This window comes from Leptonychotes weddellii, chromosome 7 (assembly GCF_054177405.1).
Source record: "Leptonychotes weddellii isolate Sample4059 chromosome 7, ASM5417740v2, whole genome shotgun sequence".
NCBI lineage: Eukaryota > Metazoa > Chordata > Mammalia > Carnivora > Phocidae > Leptonychotes > Leptonychotes weddellii.
Genome location: NC_138375.1, coordinates 132,589,819 through 132,611,027, shown reverse-complemented (window position 1 = coordinate 132,611,027; position 21,209 = coordinate 132,589,819). Strand labels below are relative to the sequence as shown.

The 21,209-nt window shown below is 48.7% G+C and overlaps 2 protein-coding genes across 4 annotated transcripts in view; one reads left to right on the top strand and one right to left on the bottom strand.

Moving 5' to 3' along the window:
• Positions 1–3,359, top strand: part of SQSTM1 (sequestosome 1) — a 22,225-nt gene extending 18,866 nt beyond the window's left edge. For all 3 annotated transcript variants that reach the window (XM_081827294.1, XM_081827291.1, XM_081827292.1), the window contains exons 6-8: positions 1,026–1,237; positions 1,391–1,586; positions 2,530–3,359. In XM_081827294.1, coding sequence (XP_081683420.1) covers positions 1,026–1,237; positions 1,391–1,586; positions 2,530–2,681 — 560 coding nt within the window. In that variant the 3' untranslated portion in view covers positions 2,682–3,359. The remainder of the gene's footprint in view (positions 1–1,025; positions 1,238–1,390; positions 1,587–2,529) is intronic.
• On the bottom strand, positions 2,893–21,209 carry MRNIP (MRN complex interacting protein). Its single transcript, XM_081827295.1, has 7 exons — positions 21,064–21,209; positions 18,624–18,683; positions 12,933–13,021; positions 9,037–9,112; positions 7,727–7,881; positions 7,040–7,127; positions 2,893–4,195 (listed from the first exon to the last, which is right to left on the bottom strand). Exons 1-7 carry the CDS (start codon positions 21,127–21,129, stop codon positions 3,725–3,727), a joined length of 1,005 nt encoding a protein of 334 aa, XP_081683421.1. The 5' UTR covers positions 21,130–21,209; the 3' UTR covers positions 2,893–3,724.

Sequence of the window (21,209 nt, the reverse complement as noted above, 5' to 3'; positions counted from 1 at the left end):
TGTCCCGGAACCCTTTGGAGAAGGGGAGGCTCTGGAAATGCTCCAGGTTACTGTAAGAGCTCGAGAGTTCCAAGGGCCAACCCTGGAAGACTGTGGAGCTGAACTGGTTTCTCAACCTAGAGCGCTATTCCCAGGTGAAATGGTCATGTCTGAGGGCAGAACAAAGCTATATAGTGGCATTCACCCCAACACTGCACGTTTTCATTGAGAAGTTTTTGAAAGGACAGGGGAAGGGGAGGTAAGTGTTGATCTGGAATAAGCAGTGCACTTGAGCCGTGGAGAAAAGGCAGCGTGGGCTGGAAGCCGTCTGTGGGGAGTGGGCGGGCTGTGTGGTGGGGGCCAGGGATCTTCGCTGGAGCCTTCTGGAACGGTTGGACTCTAAGCTGTGCGCATGTTGTCCTCTGATAAATTAATCAGAAACAGCACCAGTGACTGCCCTCCGTCCCCTCAGTGGGCACGTGTGCCTGTGTGAGGGACCGCGGGCGACCCGCTGGCTGGGGCTTCAAGCCTCGTGGGCCTCCCACAAAGCCAAGCAGGATTCTGGAGTTTCCCATCACTGCCCCCCCTGCCGCCCCCCCCCCCCAACTAATGTGAGGCTTTGTGCGGTCCTGGGCGCTGTGGCGGGGGCTCTGTGGCCACTCTGGTGTGTGGCTCCCTGTTCCTAGCCTGCTGCCCACACAGGGCAAAACAGGGGCTCTTGATGGGCTTTCTGGCTCCAGAGCTGACCTGGGATGTTCACTGAGATTAAGGTTTCATTAAGTTGGAAGAGGCAGGGCCAGTAAGGTGGACAAGTCAGCAGACATTTTCTAGGAGCCAAAGTTTGGGGCCAGGGTATGGGGAGCAGTGAGCCCTTGGGATCCTGAAGGTCAGATGAGCGGCCATCCGCCTTGTGGCTGGTGGGCTGGCCTCGTGCCCTGCCCCCCCCCCCCACTATGCTGCTGTTCCCCCCCGCCCCACACCCTGTCCCCGGCCAGGAGGGCCTCCGGAGGGCTCACAGGTGTTTGCTTCCTCCTGGGTCGCTGCAGGCATCGAGGTGGATATTGACGTGGAGCACGGCGGGAAGAGGAGCCGCCTCGCCCCTGTCTCTCCAGGCAGCTCCGGCACCGAGGAAAAGTGCGGCTCCCAGCCGAGCAGCTGCTCTTCGGACCCCGGCAAGCCAGACGCGGACCCGGAGGGCGCGGCGCAGTCCCTGGCGGAGCAGATGGACAAGGTGGCCCTGGAGTCGGTGCCACCGGAGGCAAGTGCCCCGCCCCGGACAGGACACAGCCCAGCAGACCGCCCTCCCAGCTTCGAGGGCTTCGTTCCCGCTGCTAGAACGTTCCTCGCTGCCCGCAGGAGTGCTGGCGGGGGCAGCTGGGGGCAGCTGTGCTCACGGGGGCTTCTGTTGCAGGAGCAGATGGAGTCGGATAACTGCTCGGGGGCAGACGAAGACTGGACTCACTTGTCTTCCAAAGAAGTGGACCCGTCTACGGGGGAACTCCAGTCTCTACAGATGCCCGAATCCGAAGGGCCGGGCTCTCTCGACTCTTCTCAGGAAGGGCCCACAGGACTGAAGGAAGCTGCATTGTACCCCCATCTGCCACCAGGCGAGTGATGCACGCAGTTCTGTGTTTCTACCTTTTTTCCTCAGAACATCCCCTCCCCTCCTTTCAGCAGCCAGACCCCCGAATCCCGAGGGCAGTGCGATTGAGAGGCTACCCCCCGAGGAAAGCGTCGACCTCTGAGCGGGGGTCACGGCCAGGGTCCCCGTGGGAGCCAGGCAGGAAGCCACCACGTGGGGCGGTGGCGTGTGCGGGGCAGGAAGGCCTGGGAGACTGCGGCAGCCCGAGCACAGCTGAGCGGCAGGGGCGGCTGAGGCCTTGCTCTGGCTCGTCACCGTCACAACAGTGTGGAAGCAGCGACACCGGGAAAGCCCCCCTTGGGCCACATTTGGCCCTTTGGGCTACTGGTCTTGATCTGCTCTGCCTCAGAGCAGGGGCGGCAAGCTGTCACTTACGGGCCAAGAGTGATTTTTTTTTTTTTTAAGATTTTATTTGCGAGAGTGAGCGAGCCCAAGCAGGGGGAGCAGCAGAGGGAGAAGCAGGCTCCCCGCCAAGCAGGGGGGCCGAGGCGGGGCTCGATCCCAGGACCCCGGGATCATGACCTGAGCCGAAGGGGGACGCTTCACTGACTGAGCCACCCAGGCGCCCTTGATTCCTTCATTTTGACGATGGTCGCGAAAAGGTCAAGATGTGAAAATTGGATGACAGCCAGATGTCAGCGTCCAGGATAGACATAGTGGAGCCCGGCGGCGCCCCGTTGCTTACAGGCTCTCCGCGGTGTTCCCTTGTGATGGCAGACGCGAGTCAGGAGACCGTACAGCCTTGCAGAGCCGCTCAAAATCCTCACCCTCTGGCCTTTTCCGGGGCCCTGCTGGGGAGGGTCGCTGCGCCGGGTAGCGGGCCCGTGGAAGGGCTGGTCCCCGCGGGCACGGGCGCGCTGGCTGCCCCCCCTCCCCCTGCCTCACAACTCTTATCCTCCCTCTGGCAGAAGCTGACCCCCGGCTCATCGAGTCCCTCTCCCAGATGCTGTCCATGGGCTTCTCTGATGAAGGCGGCTGGCTCACCAGGCTCCTGCAGACCAAGAACTACGACATCGGGGCGGCGCTGGACACCATCCAGTATTCAAAGCACCCGTTGTGACGGCTTCTGCCCCCTTGTCCCACCCCTTTCTTGTCCCACCCCCTTCCTGTCTCCTACTTGTGTTGAGCTAGTGTAGAACAGCAGGGCCTCTCTAAGGGCCAGTTTCTGTGCATTCTTCTTCCAGAATCTGGGGGGTGGGGATGCACCAAGCCATCCAGGGCAGTGGAACAAGTGACAGGAGGGGGGTGCCCCGTGTGTGGCTGCCCATGTCGGAGAAGCGTCTGCTGGCTTCCAGGGGCGGAGCGGGGCCCAGTGGTGTTCTCCTGCCCTCCCCCCACCAGGATCACACCAGCAGTCCAGAATGTCTTGCCTAATGGCCTTTTTTTTTAATGACTAATTAATAGTAGGCTGACATGTAGTTGATTTTCTGCTAGAAACCCGATCAGCTCCAAATTTAGAGTGAGTACAGCTGACATCCTGCTGCGTGGGAGAGGAGTGAGGACAGGGCAGTCCAGGACTTGGCTTCTTGAATCTGCGAATGAGGAGGGGCTGAGAGGGAAGGGAGGCCGGAGCTCACAGAATACTGCCTGTTCCATAACCGCTCTAGTTCTGTCATTTCCAGACGCGTCTGTTGCTTTTACAGTAAGAAAACCCTGTTGTAACCATTCTGTTGCTATTTTGCAATCAGTAATTAAATGGTGTAAGCACTTTAATCAAAGATGTTACAACCACAGATGACCTGATAGTTGTGTTTGTCCTTCTCGACGGTTTGCATAAGTCATCCTCAGTCCTTTTTTTTTTTTTTTAAAGATTTTATTTGAGAGAGAAAGACTGTGTGAGCGTGCACGAGCAGGTGGGAGGGGCAGAGGGAGAAGCAGACTCCCCCCGCTGAGCAAGAAGCCCGATGCGGGGTTCGATCCCAGGACCCTGAGATCATGACCTGAGCCGAAGGCAGACGCTTCACCGACTGAGCCTCCCAGGTGCCCCCCAACCCTAGTCCTATTTAAAAGCTAATTAGGGAGCTCCCTTTGCAGTGGCCGAGAGGTCCAGGGGAGAAGGGTTCATGTAACGTGTGTCCGTGTCGGTAACTGTCTAGTTTCAGTTCACAGGTCGTCCTCAAAGTCCTCACCAGTTTCAAAGAGGTCACACAGTCGCACGAGTGGGGGCTCTTGTACCCCTGTGACCGTGGGCCTGCCCTTTGCCAGAGGACCAGTGTCCTGTGGCTGTCCGGGGGGCTTTCCGCAGGGCCTCTGGGACCCCGATGTGAGAGTGTGTGTGGGCCAGGGAAGCTTGGGTGCACTGAGGGGCCTGCTGGGGCGCCCTTCCCTTGGGGTCCCCTGCTCAGGCAGTGCTGCCCCGGCTGGCCTGGGGTCTCTGTGCAGGGGTACTGGGGGCTCCGTGTCCACACGTGGGCCATTTCCAGGCAGCAGAAGGAAGCGATCCCACTTGGATGACGTGGCTCTTAGCTGCGGGGCCGGACGTGGAGGACCCCCCTGAGGAACAGAAAGCTCCCCGGTGCCCCCATCCTTGTGGCTGCCACCTTCCATGACCTTCCCGGCCAGGCCAGCGTGGTCCTGCAATGGAAGCGAGAGAAGAGAACCGTGTCCTGGCAGGACCAAGGGATGGGAGGGAAGGTCCCCCTGCCTGCACTGCTGCTGCCTCCTCTCCACCTCGGGGCTCCCACACTTCTCGCTCTCTGTTCCACCTACTGCCCTGCTCTCGGGCCGGCAGACTAGGGGCCTGCCTTCATCTGGTTTTATTCAACACAGTACTAGAAGTCCCATCACAGCAATCAGATAAGGAAAAGAAATAAAAGGCACCCAAATTGGTAAGGAAGAAGTAAAACCATCCCTGTTTACAGGTGACATGATACTTTATATAGAAAACCCTAGAGACTCCACCTAAAAACTATTAGGACTGATAAATAAATTCAGTAAAGTTACAAAATGAATATACAGAAATCTATTGTGTTTCTATACACTAATAATAAAATAGCAAAAAAACCCAAAAAACCCCAAAAAACAAAAAGGGATGCCTGGGTGGCTCAGTCGTTAGGCGTCTGCCTTTGGCTCAGGTCATGATCCCGGGGTCCTGGGATTGAGCCCAGTGTCAGGATCCCTGCTCAGCGGGGAGTCTGCTTCTTCCTCTCCCCACCCCTGCTCGTGCTCTTTCTTGCCTCTTGCAAATAAAATTTTTTTTAAAAAAAAGAATAAAATACATAGGAATAAATTTTTTTTTTTTTTTAAAGATTTATTTATCTGAGAGAGAGAATGAGATAGAGAGAGAGAGCATGAGAGGGGGGAGGGTCAGAGGGAGAAGCAGACTCCCCGCCGAGCAGGGAGCCTGATGCGGGACTCGATCCCGGGACTCCAGGATCATGACCTGAGCCGAAGGCAGTCGCTTAACCAACTGAGCCACCCAGGCGCCCTACATAGGAATAAATTTAACCAAGGAGGTGAAAGGCCTATACTCTGAAAACTGTAAGACACTGATGAAAGAAACTGAAAGGGCACAAACAAGTGGAAAGATAAACCATGCTCATGGATTGGAAGGATCAATGCTGTTAAAATGTCCATACTACCCTAAGCAATCTATGAAATTCAATGCAATCCACATGAAAATACCAATAGTATTTTGCACAGAACTAGAAGAAATAATCCTTAAATTACAAAAGAAAAAACCTGGAGGTATAATCCCAGATTTCAAGATATACTACAAAGGTATTGTAATCAAAACAGTATGGTACTGGCACAAAAACAGACACCTAGATCAATGGAACATAACAGAAAGTTCAGAATTAAACCCATGATTATATGGCCAGATAATCAAGGACAAAGGAAGCAAGAACATACAATGGGGAAAAGATAGTCTCTCCAAGAAAGATGGTGAGGAAACTGGACCATTTTCTTAGACTATACAAAAAAATAAACTCAAAATGGATTAAAGACCTAAATGTGAGAACTGAAACCATAAAACTCCTAAGAAAAAACATAGCCAGTAAGCTGTTGGACATTGGCCTTGGCAACGTCTTTATGGTTATGTCTCCTCAGGCAAGGGAAACAAAAGCAAAAATAAAATACTGGGAGTACATAAAAATAAAAAGCTTTTGCACAGTGAAGGAAGCCATTAACAAAATGAAAAGGCAACATACTGAATGGAAAAAGGTATTCACAAATGATGTATCTGAAGATGGTTAATATCCTTAATATATAAAGAACTTACAACTCAACACCAAAAACCCAAATAATCCAATTAAAAAACAGGCAGAGGACCCAATTAGACATTTTTCCAAAGAAGACATACCAATGGCTAACAGACACATGAGAAGAGGCTCAACATCACTCAGCATCAGGGAAAAACACATCAAAACCACAATGGGATATCACCTCACACCTGTCAGAATGGGTAGTATCAAAAAAATAAGAAATAACAAGTATTGGGGAAGATGTGGAGAAAAGGGAACTCTTGTGCACTGTTGGTGGGAATGTGAATTGGTGCAGCCATTGTGGAAAACTGTATGGAATTTCTTCAAAAAATTAAAAATAGAAAAACCATATGATCCAATAATTTTGTTACTGGATATTTACCCAAGGAAAGCAAAAACACGAGTTTGAAACGATCTATGCATATTTGCTGCAGCATTATTTGTAATAGCCAAGATATGGAAGCAGCGCAAGTGTCCACTGATGGGTGAATGGAAAAAGAAGATGGGGTCTATATCTACATAATGGAATATTACTCAGGCATAAAAAAGGAACTCATAAATACAGAGAACTGGTGATTGTCCTTGGGAAGGGTACAAGGGGATGGGCAAAATAGATGAAAGGGATTAAGAGGTACAAAGTTCAAAGAGATGAAAAATATAGCATAGGAAATATAGTCAATAATATTGTAATAATGTATGCTGACGGACAAGGACTATCATGGTGAGCACTGATTCATGTACTGAGTTGCCAAATCACTATGTTGTACACCTAAAACCTAATATACCATCGTATGTCAACCATACTTCAATAATAAAAAGAACAAGAGCAGATCCTAGGTGAAGACAGTGCCTCGGTGTGAAAGGACACACCTGGGTAAGTGAAGGTGAAGCTGTGAATAGCACCTCAGAAGTCCGGGGCAGGTCCCATGTCGGACAGTCTGACAAAGACCTGCCACGCCACGTCGAGGGAAGAGAAGGGTTCTGACTCAGAAAAGCCCTACTGGTCAACCTTGGTTGATTCCAAGGCATCAAGCTGTCCTTTTGCCCGGGAGCTCACATCACTGAGATTGAGCAGGGCAGGGAAATGGTCAGGCCAGAGAAAGGAGTTGGCTTAAGTCAGAGCAGAAAAAACACTCGGGTAGTAAACAATTCTATGTGTGTTTCATGGTTACTGGGACCAGAAGAGAAACACTTCAATCACTCAATCACTGACCTTCTGGGGCTCCAAAGTAACTTCAGAATCACCTAGGTTCTGGACACTGGGGCTGTGTGGAGGCCAGACTGCGCTCTGGCTGCATTTCCTGGTGGAGGGAAAGCACTGTCAAGAATCCAGTCCCATCACCACACCTGGCAGTCACCCCAGCACAGGTAGGGACCTTGTCCTCCCAAACAGCTTCCCACCCAGGTGGCCGCTCAGCTTCTGCCCCACTGCCAACAGCAGGCTGCCCGACAACATCCAAGGCAGGCTGCTTCTCTGCCCCAAGCTTGTAGTTGCTAGAAAGTTCTTATTTTGAACTGGAATCTACCTCCCAATGTCACTTTCACTTGCCCTGTAGGGACCACCCTGGATCTAGAGAAGGTAATATCTCAGAAGACTCACTGAAATGCAGAGTAAGTCTAGAGAAGAGACCTACAAAAGGTCAGTCTTCCCGGCAGCAGGCGACAAGCTCCCAGAACCGCCAGCTACTCCGGCCACACTTCACTTTGTGTGCAGTCACAAGGTGCCCATGCTGACATCCCACCCAACCCTGACTGCTGCACAACAGCACCCGGTACCCGGCAAGGCCAAGGAGGGCTTGGTGGTGCGGGTCCCTGGTGGCCAGTGCCAGCCAGGCTGGTCCCCCGGCCGGCAGGCACCGTGGGGGTGGGGTGATGGCTGCATTGATGACTGGCTCTGCACCTTTTTCTAGGCGGGCCTGTGTTGAAGGGAGGCTCTGGCTTCTCTGTCCTGCACAAGGGCGGTCTCTCGAAACACACTCCTCTTTCTATCCCCAGGTCTTCCGAGTCTCTTTCCAGATACTTCAGCCAGCGGTTCTCTGAGGACTGAGGTTTTTCCTACGGGATTGGGGAGTAAGTTTATTCTCAGGACCCACATCCGCCCTGGTCCCGGGAAAGGCATTTTGCCGGGTGGAGGGGGGGGACTGGGGAGACAGACGTCCTGAGGCACCACTGGGGACCGTGAACACTGGCACAGAGCTTGGGAGAGCTGCTGGACACGACTCATCAAGGAACTTTCCAAATGTCCACGCTCCCCGACCTAGGGGTTCCAAAGGAAGGCAAAGGCACAAAGATGCTCAACAAAGTGAGGTAAATCATAGCGAATACTCACTGTAGCAAAAATCTGGAAATAATCTACGTGCCCAATCATCATGGGGTAAATACTTGGTACCACCACTATATTCTGTAGATACGGGCATCACTGCAAACTCTACAGCAACGCAAGAACGACATGAGTGAAAACTCCAGGGTGCAAACCAGGACTTGTCATAATCGTGACGATGTAAAATGGAGTCCCTCAGTGGACAAATTGAACGTATAGGGCCAACCATGTGAGAGCTGCTGTGTAAAGTGGAGTATGAGCAACGCTCCCGTTCACAATACAAATATGAAGAGCTGGGAGAGGGAGGGCACCGCCAACGCACTTCTGTGAGCAGAGGCGGGCTCTGTCCTCAGCTGGGCGGGGAGCCTTGGACAGCTGCTCGCACTGCCCCGGCCCTGGCAGGACACAGTGTTCCACGTGCCCACGGCACCTTGGACGTACCCATGGTGTCACCTCAGTCACTCAAGCTCCGACACACACCGCCCACCCACCACGGTCTGAGCACCTACATTACTGGGCACCGGGGCAGAAAACTGGATGTGAGCCCCGCCGGGAGGCTTGGTCCGGAGAAAGGGAACCCGAAAGCCAGGTACTCTGCCAGAGCATCCTTTCCCTAGCTGAGGTGTGCCCAGGGCGCGACGGGGCCAAGGCGAGAAACACGGGGAGGTAAGTTCAAGCTAAGTTCAGAGGAGTTCTCCCAGCCAGAGACAACGCCCTTTTCAGAGTCCTGTAATTACTGCTATGCATGGCTGTCTCCTGCCTCACAAAAGGATGGGTTTACTCCTTTTTGTGTTCCCTGCAGCTTTAAGCCAAGTGTCCGTTATCGATCGCGTTTGCTGCACAAAAGACCAACAAATGAATAAATGGAACCCCCTCTGGGACACACTTACCTGCGCACTCCCATGCTCAGCCTGCCCGGGCCCTGCATTTTCCTCTTCATCAACATTTCCGGGTTCTTCCAGAGACCTTGGTGAAAGATTGTACATGTGTCCTTAGTGAAATCACTAGGGAGACGGAGGGCAAGGAGATGGGGACAGCAGGATGTGAATACTTGACAGTGGATATCAAGGACTGCTCTAGAGATCTTAGGATCTTAGGTCTGTTGTTGTGATGTAACCTGGTGATCTTCAAACAGTTCAGAAGGGCCTGCGAGGGGGGACCATTTGCTGTTCAGATTTAGGCTGGTCAAGCCCTCCATCAATGGGAAAGGCGACACAGGGCAGAAGGGGCTGACTCTTCACCTAGACAGACCCGTGTTTGCATCCTGGCTTTGCCAATGACTGGCTGTCACTGTCACAGTGTGGCTTTGGGTTCATCAACGTACCCCAGTTCCCTCACCCACAAATGGGGACAAGACGGTGTGGGTGACTATGAAGATGAAAGAGATGACGTGTGCCCATGCCTTGCTGAGGGCCTGGGATACAGACAGAATAACATCGGCTGAAGCCTCGTAGCACAGGGTCCCTCCCGTCAGCATTGGCCAAGTCGCCACTGCACAGAGTTACACAAGTCCTTAGAGTTCTACCTCAACCCTTGCAAGAGAGGAGAGGCACTGTGTGTGTCACAGTGACTTCCACCAGCCTCCCCGCGGCAGCAGGGCTCTCTCGCCACACGCAGAAGCGTGGGGGGCCAGGGCCTCCATGGCCTCTACTGGGACTGACTGGCCATGAGAACACGTACCATGCGAGGGCTGGAGGTTGGCGCGAAGCCACGCCCATCCGCATCCAACAGGGTGGTTACATGGCACCATCAAATGGGGACTCTCTCTAGTGAGCAACGGGATGTGGGCATCTATTCCTCAGTTTCTTCATCTGTATGTAGAAGTCCTCGATCCTCACAGGCCACAAGAGGCAATGAGGGCATGCACGTGCAACACCTACCCGGCCACCTGGGTGATAATCCGGCGTTCACTTGGGCGGTGTCCTACCAGCTACTGACCAGAACTCCGCTCACCGTTCTGACTCAGGAACTCAACTCCATCAATAAAGGACAGCTTGCAACAGTCTGAAGATACCAGTCTGTCTTCTTGCTTTAAAGTCACCACAGAAAGGGCGCTGGGTGGCTTAGTCGTTGAGCATCTGCCTTCGGCTCAGGTCATGATCCCGGGGTCCTGGGATCGAGCCCCACATCAGGCTCCCTGCTCGGCGGGAAGCCTGCTTCTCCCTCTCCCACTCCCCCTGCTTGTGTTCCCTCTCTCGCTGTGCCTCTCTCTGTCAAAAAATAAATAAAATCTTAAAAAAAAAAAAATAAAGTTAGCACTGAGAAGTTGGGCATCTGCTGTTCCTTTGTAGGTGATCTCTCTTCTCTCCAGCTACTTTTCAGCTCTTCCCTTTGTCTTCTGTGTTCTGTGATTTCATTATGTTGCTGTGTCTAAGGGCAGATTTTTTTTTAACCTTAAAAATTAACTTAAGGTATGAAATAAACTAAAATTTAAGTGTATAGTTAGATGAGCTTTGATGAATGATATCTTTGAAACGATCATCCAGTCAACATCTAGGAAAAAAATTTTGAGATATAATGGACAAGATGTGGAAAATTTTCATCACCCCTAAAAGTTCTCATATGTGTCTTTAGAGGCAATTCTCCTCTGCCCCAGAAAATCCCTGATCCCTACAGCATGTAGTCTTTTGTGTCCGGCTTCTCTCACTTAGCAGTGTTTTTGAGATTTGCCCACGTTGTTTTCAGTGTTGCAGCGCTCCACTGTATGAACATACCAGTTTATCCATTTACCTTCTGATTTATCTGTATGTCTAGCCTTTCACCAATATCGCATTGTCTCAATTACTGCAGCATTATAGTAGATCTTGAAATCAGGCTGTAGAAGTCCTCCAGCTCTGTTCTCTTCAAAACTGTCTTGATAATTCTAGGTACCTGTATTTCTATATAAATTTTAGGATCAGTTTGTCAATTTCTACCAAAAAAAAAAAAAAAAGCCCACTGGAATTTTGATTTGGATTAGGTTGTCTCTACCAATTTCGGATAAACTGAGATCGTCATGATACTGAGTTTTCCAATCCATGAACATGTTATATCTCTTCATTAATTTAGCTCTTCTTTAATTTCTCTCAGCAATGTTTTGTAGGTTTTACTGAATAGATCTTGCACATTTTTTGTTGCATTTATCCCTAAGTATCTAATTTTTTGATGCTGTTCTAAATGGTATTTGATTTAAAAAATCATTTCCAATTGCTCATAGCATTTATATAGAAATAATTTAATTCTGTATGTTGACTTTTTTAGAATTTATTTATACGAAGCGGAGAGAGAAGCAGACTGCCCACTGAGCAAGGAGCCCTACGCGAGCTCAATCCCAGGACCCTGAGATCATGACCTGAGCTGAAGTCAAACACTTAACCGACTGAGCCACCCATGCACCCCTGTATGTTGACTTTGTATCCTTGTGATCTTGGTAGAATATTAGCTCTAGTAGCATTTGTATAGGCTGGTTAGGATTTCCTATATACACAACCATGTTGTTTGCAAATAAAATAACGACTTTATCCAGTTTGAGATTTATTGTTTCTTAAATCTAAGAATGTAAGCCTTTGATTCTGGAAAATGCTCTGGTCTTTTCTCTCCAAATATTGCCTTTGCCCCACTTTCTTTATTCTCTCTTGCTGGAACTCTTCCTGTAGCTTCCATGTTTCTCAACTCACATTTTCCATGTTTTTATTTCTGTGTTGCATTGTAAATACTTTCTTCAGATTTAACTTCCATTTCACTGATTCTCTCTTCAGCTACATTTAATGCTTAACCTGTCCACTGAATTTTTAATTTCAATGATTATGTTTTTCATTTCTACAAACTCTTTTTGGTTCGTTAAACCCACATGGTCGTTTTTAAAAGTCCTTTACTTCTTCTTCTTTTTTTTCTTGTACTCTACCCCCAATGTGGGGCTTGAATTCATGACCCTGAGATCAAGAGTTGCAAGCTGTACTGATTGAGCCAGACAGGTGGCCTGAAGTCCTTTGCTTTTTAAATTACCAACCCTGTCTTTTATCTCATTAAATGTATTAAATATACATTCTGTACTCTGAAGTCTTGTGTGTCTCACTTTTCTGTTGTTTCTGTTGTCTTTTGCTCATGGTGACATATCTCCTTGAGTGTTTAATGATTTTTAACTCTGAGTAGATGCTTCTTGGAACTTTATCTGTGGAAATTCTCTCAGGCCTGGGTTGAAGATGTATGCTCCAGAGGAGTTGCATTTACCTTTGCTTCCTTGGACAATTTAAAAATCCTCAGCTTGAGGCTTTTCACACAGTGCATGTAAAAGGCTGAAAAGCCATGTGACAGCTTTCTTGTGTTTAGAAAACCCTAGAGAGAGAGTTCCCTTTCTTAGCCAATGCCAAGGTCAACATGCTCCCTGCTGCAGAGAGGGTGCATTTCTAGTTCATTTGTTCATCCACCGAGGGTGTAGTATTTTGGGGACTCTGCTTTCTGTGGCAGTCTCCTACTGACCCTCCCACACTGATCAGGCCCTAGGCCTTGTCTTTGTCTCCTGCACCCTTCCCAGCCATCTAAATGGAAGCTCCAGATCAGCTTACTCTCTGGATTTTGGCTTTTGCTTTACTTTTGACTTCTGATATTTCGCTGACTTCCTTGCCATCTCATCAGTGTACAAAATACTATAGTTAGCATTTTTAGTTATTTTCAGTGGGAAGACCACTCAGGGGAACTAATCACCATACGGAAATCTAAGGGATTTCTTCATCTTCTACTTCTACTAACCACTCAAGGGGAACACAGGGCAAGACAAGATAACCATGCCCTTCTCAAACAACTGTACCTGGGTGACATCTCTGAAATCTGTCCCTGCAGCAGATTTAATTTTTGGACATGGCGTCTACAGTCAGCACCAGAGCCCTCACCATAAGTCTGAAAAACAAAAAATTAAGTAAGTTTAAAAAGTGTTGACAAAAATGCTGAGAAACAGATCCGTTAGTGATGTACCTCAGGAAGGGGAACGCTGTCCTTTGCAAGGCCCAGAAGCAGAAATCCTGATGACTGACCACTGTTTCTGGAGTAATTTATTTACAAACTAACAGTCTCAGGGATTAATAGTTCTTGGCTATCTGGCTGTCCTTCTAGCACTCAGAACTCTACATATCAAAGACACACTCAGCCCCAACCAAGCCCCACACTAAATGGTTAATGAATGTGAATAAGAAATGTGGAAGAGAGGGGCGCCTGGGTGGCTCAGTCGGTTAAGCGGCTGCCTTTGGCTCAGGTCATGATCCCTGGGTCCTGGGATCGAGCCCCACGTCCGGCTCCCTGCTCAGTGGAGAGCCTGCTTCTCCCTCTCTCTCTGCCTGCCTCTCTGCCTACTTGTGCTTTCTCTCTCTGTGTCAAATAAATAAAATCTTAAAAAAAAAAAAATGTGGAAGAGAAGTAACACGAACCACCAATAAACATACAATAGGATACTTAGTATTCACTGATGAGCAAAGGAACATAAAATAAAACGAAGTACTTTTTTTTTTCACTTAGCAGTCGCTTATTTGTCTAACAATATTTATCACACACCTATTATGTGCCAGGCCCCTGAACTAGGTAAGGACAATACAATACAAGAGTGGACAAAAATCACTGTCATTGTGGAGTGTACATTCTAGTGAACACTAGAGTGTACATTCTATATATTATATAAACATAGAACTACGTGGCCATCAGATGATGAGAAGAACCACCCAGGAAAATAAGGCAATGAAAGGTGTACAGTGGGGACAGAGTAGACAATTTTATATAGGGTTTTCAGGGACTAGATCACTAAGGTGACATTTGAGCACAAAATAGGAAGATATGAGGGCCGAAGCCATGTAGATACCTGGGGGAAAGCATCTGGCAGAAGCAATGAAACGGACATGAGAGCAAGGACACTGAGCCTGGCATTTTGGGGGAACTGTAAGGAGGCCACATGGCTAGAGCTGAGTGGACTGGGGGAAAATGGTACAAGATGAGGTTTGAGTGTAGTCCCAACCACAGGCAGTCAGGCTCATGGGCACAAGACCTGTTCTGTTGCTGCCATCTTGAAAACATTTTTTTGTTTAATTTTTTATTTGAAATTCTTAATAATCTTACCTTTGAACTTGTGTAAGTGAAGTCTGATGGGACAGTGGGTCATGTCTGTAAGCAGGGATATACACTCTACACATGTCCATTGTTCCTTGCTGCACCATTTGCATACAGCATGCTCAATGACCCAGGAGCACAGGATTCCAGTGGACTCACCACAAACAAGTGCGACTATTCACGGAGAGTCGGAGTCCAGACGCTGAGTGTTTGCCATCTACACCTGAGTAGGTGGAGGCACCCACAGCCTGAGAGGCCAGGCTTTCCACAGAACAAGAGCTTGCTTCAGATGCAGAGAAAAGGGTGTTCTAAACACACACGAACAACCAAGGAACTATCATATCTTTTTTTCATTCCTGTTATTTGCCTAGAACAGCTGATCACTTATACTGAAAACGATGACACGGAAGGAAAAGGCAAGGCAGGGAGACCCTTGTTCCCTTCCCTTTCAGTCCTTCCTTACGCATCAGGGAGCTGATGGGGGATAGTGTGGGGAGAGAGTGTGCATATTAATAAGTAGAAAAAAGCTGAATTAATTTTGTGCAGCATTTCCACTGTCCTGGTAACGATGAAATACACAGGCATGTATGAGTTCCAAAATACAAGTAGGGCAATTTAGATGATCCTGCATATATAGTAAATGCTCTTGTATTATTCTGCATATGGACTACACGCTCTTTGCATTTTAAACTGGTGTTGCACAATACCAATGGTAAATTCATGCTAATAATTTATTTTATTTTTTTATTTTTTATTTTTTTATTTTTTTTTTAAAGATTTTATTTATTTATTTGAGAGAGAGAGAATGAGAGAGAGCGAGTACATGAGAGGGGGGAGGGTCAGAGGGAGAAGCAGACTCCCTGCTGAGTAGGGAGCCCGATGCGGGACTCGATCCCGGGACTCCAGGATCATGACCCGAGCTGAAGGCAGTCGCTTAACCAACTGAGCCACCCAGGCGCCCCTCATGCTAATAATTTAAAATAAATTGGTTTTTCTTAACTTAGGAAGACATTCCACAGTAAATAAAAAACATTATGAGAAGTCAAGAGAAACCAGGAAAGAAAGGAAAAACTTAATATTTTAGTACTTTTCACAGCTTTTTTTCCTGCTTTCGAACAAGGGGCCTCCCATTTTCATTTTGTACCAGGCACACTTGGCCCTGTCTGTAGGACCAGGATTTTGCTCTAACCTGGAAGGCTGGGGAGAGTGGCTTGGCTCCGCACACGCTAAAGCGGGACTCAGGCTGTGGTGCTGCGGGCAGGCTGTAGGGCAGCGACAGGGCAGGTGTTAGGAGGCTGCTGTCAACCGTGGTGCGGCCCAGACCACTGTAGTAACAAATGGTCAGTCTGGGTGCAGCCTCATAGAGCTGATGGACTGGAGGAAGAGTGTTTTAAAAAAAGGAGTCACGGATGACTTCGAGGTTTTTAGCCCAAACAACTAACAAGGGACTTGGCACGTATGTGACCAGGAGGACTGTGGGAGAGCAGGTGGGTGGGTGGGGGCGAGGCCTTCTGTTTGGAAAGGGGGGTTCTGGATGCCTGTCAGAGAACCAGTAGAGAGCTCAATGGGCGGTTCAGGGCTGGGCCTGGGGTCTGAGACAGACATCCCAGAACTGTCGGATGATCTCCACTCAGACCACTAAGGGAGTGAGGCCAACAAACTGAGCACCAGAGCAATTCTCATGTTTAGAAGGTGGCGAGACGGGAAAAAGCTAGCCAAGAGGACTGAAACACAGCCAGAAAGACAGCAGGAGAACCAGGAGTGGGATTACTGGAAGTCCAAGTGAACACAGTGTTTGAGGTGGAGGAAATGACAAACTGTAACAGACGCTGCCAATAGGTCAAGTCTCTGGAGGCCTGAGAACTCCCTACTGTTTTTAGCAAATGGAGAGCACCACTGACTTTGACAGGAGCCATTTTACTGCACTGTGGGGAATAAAAGCCCAGCTGGGGCAAGTGCAAGTGAGAATGGGAGAGAGGAACTGAAGAACGGAATGACAAAGCTTTGCCAGACGCTACTTGACATCTGGCATAAATGACAGGCTGTGTGCTCGCCAGCACGGCAGGGACCGCAGCCGAATGCTAATATCCTTCTCCGCTCATCTGGGCACAAACTGGATGACGTTTTCCAGTCTTCCTTGCAGTCGGGGGTGGCCATGAGACGTTCCTTCTAATGGGATGTGAGCCACTTCCAGGCCTGACCCCTAGAAGCCTCCTGTGTAGCTCCGTCCTGCTCTTACCCTTCAGTGGCTGCAGGCAGCAGGAGACAGGCCTCGGGGAGTAACAGAACCTCCAGATGAAGGGGGCCTGGGTCCCTGAATGACCGCACCAAGGACGGCCGCCCTGTGGATCTCAATCCCTCCCAGGACTGTTACAAGAGCAAGAGAGACGATCTGTGTTGTGTGAGGCTACCACCGTTTTGTTGTCTATTTGTCACTGTGGCCTAGTCCACCGTAAGCCAGGCACCACTGCACATGCACGGAGGTGTGAGAGGAAAGCAGAGCCCCCTCCTGAGAATTTAGAAATATATGCTGACGTGAAAAACAAGCAGCAGTCACTAGCTCACGAGCCAGCTCCCTGTCCTCGGAAACCCAATCTCGGGGTGGGTCTCAGCAGCTGTACTGCTGACCAATGATGTGATCCTTCCTACTCCCACCGTCCCAGTTGGCTCAACCAGATGTGGACATCTGGGTCAACAGGGCCAATCAGATCGCTTCTCCCAGTTTATTAATTGGGACTCAGCTATTCTAGTTGGCTTGAAGTGAGAGTCTGTGCTCTGTGGGTGGAGTCTGTGACTACGAACTATCTGGGGGGAGAGAAAGGAAGGGAAGGAGGGGCAGGAAGAGGGGAAGGAAGATGTAGGGAGAACCTGGGTGCAGGGAAAGAAGGGGAAGAAAAAATGATGCTTGCATTGTCCGCAGCTTTGCAGTTCTCGGGGCTGGTCCTTCAAGGGCTCAGGGATGAAACCCCCCCCTTGCATTCCCCAAGATACCCCATTACCTTGCCAGTACCTTTTTTTTTTTTTTTTTAATTTTGTTGAAGCCATTCTGAAGTGGGTTTTTTTTTTTTTCCACTATTTGCAACTAAAAGAACTTTGGTCAAAAGATTACTTTGAAATAGCAATTTAACTTCTAGGAATTTGTCCTAAGGAAATAATTGGCCTAGTGAAGAAAGAGGTCTTTGTAGGAAGCTGCACTGCAGAGTCTGTAACAATGAAAACGAAAACCGACCTAAATGCCAATCACTGTGGGATTGGTCATTCCTGATTCAACAAATCTTTACTGGGCGAACACTTACTGTGCCAGGCACTGTGCTACATGAGAGGGTGTATCAGTGAACAAACCAGGCAAAGCTTCTGCTCTCATGGATCTTCCATGAGATAAACGATACTCACGTAAACACACTCGGATAGAATATCTAAATCAGGATAACGAGAAGAGCTAGGGGAAGACCCAACAATGAGCACAGAGGCCGTCAGAGTGCAGCATGTCTGGATTGTTTCAGGGTCTGAAAGGAAAGGCTTTATGGCTGAAGGAGAAGAACGAGGAGCTAAGGTGGGAGAAGTGGCATCAAGGGCCGGAGAAGGTGAATGAGGGGCTCAGTGAGGCAAAGGGTGCAGGACAGTTTGTGGGTGTAAAGAGATGAGGCGGAACAACAGGTACCCACTTGAAAAGAACTGAAGTGGCCTCAATAAGAGCTTTTCCCCTGAGCTTCCCTCAGTCCATACACTCTCTTTCGAGTGTCTCCCGATGGCCTCCACTTCCTGAGCCCACCTCGCCCACATGCTGCACGCAGCAACACGCACCCACACGCACCCATCCGGCTGGGTCTCACTGCCTGGTCATCTCCTTATAGGCCCTGCACTTTCCTTGCATTTGCTCAGTCTAGTTTTAAGTGACCTGCTTTTTTTTTTTTTTTTTTTTTTATTTGAGAGAGAGAATGAGATAGAGAGCATGAGAGGGGGAGGATCAGAGGGAGAAGCAGACTCCCCGCCGAGCAGGGAGCCCGATGCGGGACTCGATCCCGGGACTCCAGGATCATGACCTGAGCCGAAGGCAGTCGCTCAACCGACTGAGCCACCCAGGCGCCCCTTAAGTGACCTGCTTAAGTGTGCATCAGTTTCTCTTCTATGTGAAGCACATCTGTGAGGGCAAGAATGACAAAGCTTTGCCTTCCCTTGTTTCTTCTGTGCCTGCACACAGAAAGTCCTCAATAAATACTTGCTGACTGAATAAACAATGAAGGTAACTTTCCAGCCACTGCTCCATCCATTTCACTTCCTGAAGGAACAGGAACCCAGGGGGCAAAAGTTCTAGATCTAGGGCACTCGTTCCCAATACTGGAATGCTGGGACTCCACAGAAACACGCTTCTGCAGGGCTGTTAGATGCCCTGTTTCTCAGGACTCACCCGCAAAAATGACTGCTTCTCTCCACAAGCTTTGCATGTCCACTTGAGACTCTTTTTCTCCTACAATGAAATTCCAGAAATTTGGCTTAGATGATTATTTAAAACAGGTGGCGCTGAATCAAAAATAATGATTTTAAAAGATCAATGGAGAAGCACAGAAGTCTAAAAACAAGCAACATATATGTAAAAAACCTAGTATATTATAAAAGTGGCATTTTAGGAGTAAAAAAACAGACCAATAAATGATGCTGGGAAAACTGGCTGTCCATATGAAACAAAGTCAAGTAGATTTCTACTACTTCCACAACATTTAATTTCGATTCTTGATAAATTTAACTAGATGGGTTCTCTCTTAACATGAAAAAATACCTTATATTCAGCTCTAAAACTGGAAAATCACTACCAGCACGCCCATGAAAATCAAGAACAAGCCGAAAAATGCCCATTACTATTCAACTATTGTTGTTTTTCTGCCAATGGAATTGGAAAAGAAAAAGTAATAAGAGGTATGAAAACTGGAGAAGAGGAAAAAAATTATCATTATAGATACGATTTTTTTTTTTTACCGGGAAACTCAAGAAAATCAAACGCAAAACTACTAAAAACAGTAAGATAATTTAATATAGCGGGGCTGAGTACAAAGTTAATACAGCTTCAAAAGTTAATAGAGCCTTTATATAAGCAAATACCTAGTTAGAAAAGGTAATGGAAGAGTCCATTTAAAACAGCAACAAAGAAAGTGTTATCAAAGGACACAAAGTTGCTTAAAAAAATGGAATGAAGTAGCACGCTTAACATCAAAAAGATGCCTGGGTTGATTTATCAAAATTAATATGAGTATGATCATAATACAAAAACCATCAGTTTTTTTGGTGAAGTACCCAAAAGGATTCTAAGGACAGCAGCACCTAAAGCACCTGCTACAAATTTATGTGGGCATATCCTACGATTCAGTAATTCTAATTCTCTAGCATCCAACTTCAAGCACCATAAAAACACTGCTTTCTTTGGGTATATCTGCAAGTAAGAAATGCACTTATTTAAAAAAAAGGTCTGGAAGGACACGCAGTAACTGGCTAGCTCTGGGGGTCTGGAGTCTGGAGAGACAGTATGGGCTAACAGGATCTTTGCAGTCAGACAACCCTGGATCTGCCATTTATTATTAGACCACTTGACTTCTCTGGATTTCTGTATTCTCATCTCTGTAAAATGAGAATGATAGATACCTAATCCAGAGGTTGAGATTAAATGGGATGTGTGAAATTGTCACATCTGCAATTACTGTTAACTCTTTTCTCCCTTTAGTTTCAAATCACTTTTCATAGTTGAAAATGACTGTGAGTGCGTACTACATATGTATAATAATTAAAAAATGGAAATGATATCCATTTAATCTCAACTCCTAAAACACAGTCCAAAAAGTGAAGTAAGTAAAAACAATTTCTGAGCCCCCAAATAGCCCTTAGGGTCTCAGTAAGCTTACAGGTGCATACTCAGCATCTGACTTTTTTTTAAACATTCATTTTGAAGAAGGTGGATGTTATCCCTTTTCAGGGCACAGCAGATGAGCAGGTAACTAGGGGGAAGAGAGAACTGTCAGAAGTAGATTCGCTCGACGGCACTGTTAGGTGACATCAAGCAGAAAGATGAAATGCAATCCAGGATAACAGGTTAAGTGACTTCCCCTATCTTGCGTCTTGAAAGTCAGGGAAGCAGTACGTTTTGGAGATACCGATTATCCTGTTCAAAACACTCCATGCACGGGCTGTTTACCGTCAGCGGCACAGTCCCTCATCACGAGCATGGAGACACCGCAGAGCGAAGGGGTGCACAGCAAGGCACGCCCAGTCGTGTCTCAGTTTTAAAAACTGTCATCTCCCGGGCGCCTGGGTGGCTCAGTTGGTTGAGCGACTGCCTTCAGCTCAGGTCGTGATCCTGGAGTCCCGGGATCGAGTCCCGCATCGGGCTCCCTGCTCGGCGGGGAGTCTGCTTCTCCCCCTGACCCTCCCCCCTCTCATGGTCTCTCTCTCTCAATAAATAAATAAATAAATAAATAAAACCTGTCATCTCCCTAGGAGTTAAATTAAGAAAGAGCCGCGCTGGGAGAGGCTATCCTCAACCTGCTTTTCCCAACTATCTGCAAGAAGTCACGAGGCCGGCTCCGCAGAAACCATGCCCCCTGGTTTCTACGAATCTTACAACCACCATGCCAAAACCTTTAAAAAAGCCCTGAACGACGTTATGAAGAGGTATCAAAACCCAGTCCTCGAAGCCAGTCAACGTCACGAGTCCGGGCGTCAGGGAGACCCAAGCAACCGAACGGGACGGCGCCCGCGCCTGGGGGCAAGGCACCGGGAGGAGGCCCGGCCCCCCGCGGCCCCGCCAAATCCTGCCCGCCCTCCCCGCGCCCGGAGGAGGGGGAGGCCGGTGCCCACCCCACCTGGTGCGCCTGGAAGAGGCGACAACTACAGCAGCGCAGCACCCGCACCCGCTGTGAGGGTGCCATGGCGGACACCGTCGCCGCTGCGCATGCGCGCTGCGCTCCTGTCCGCCCCGGCGTCGTCTCCCGCACGCGTTCCCCGTCCT

Excerpts from the sequence above, each read along its gene's own strand:
- MRNIP (XM_081827295.1), bottom strand. The coding sequence starts at position 21,129 with ATGGCACCCTCACAGCGGGTGCGGGTGCTGCGCTGCTGTAGTTGTCGC. Across the intron at positions 7,882-9,036 it reads CTGAGCATGGGAGTGCGCAG|GAAAAACCTCAGTCCTCAGA; the intron begins GTAAGTGTGTCC and ends CCAATCCCGTAG. Across the intron at positions 4,196-7,039 it reads TTACTTTGGAGCCCCAGAAG|GACCACGCTGGCCTGGCCGG; the intron begins GTCAGTGATTGA and ends CTTCCATTGCAG.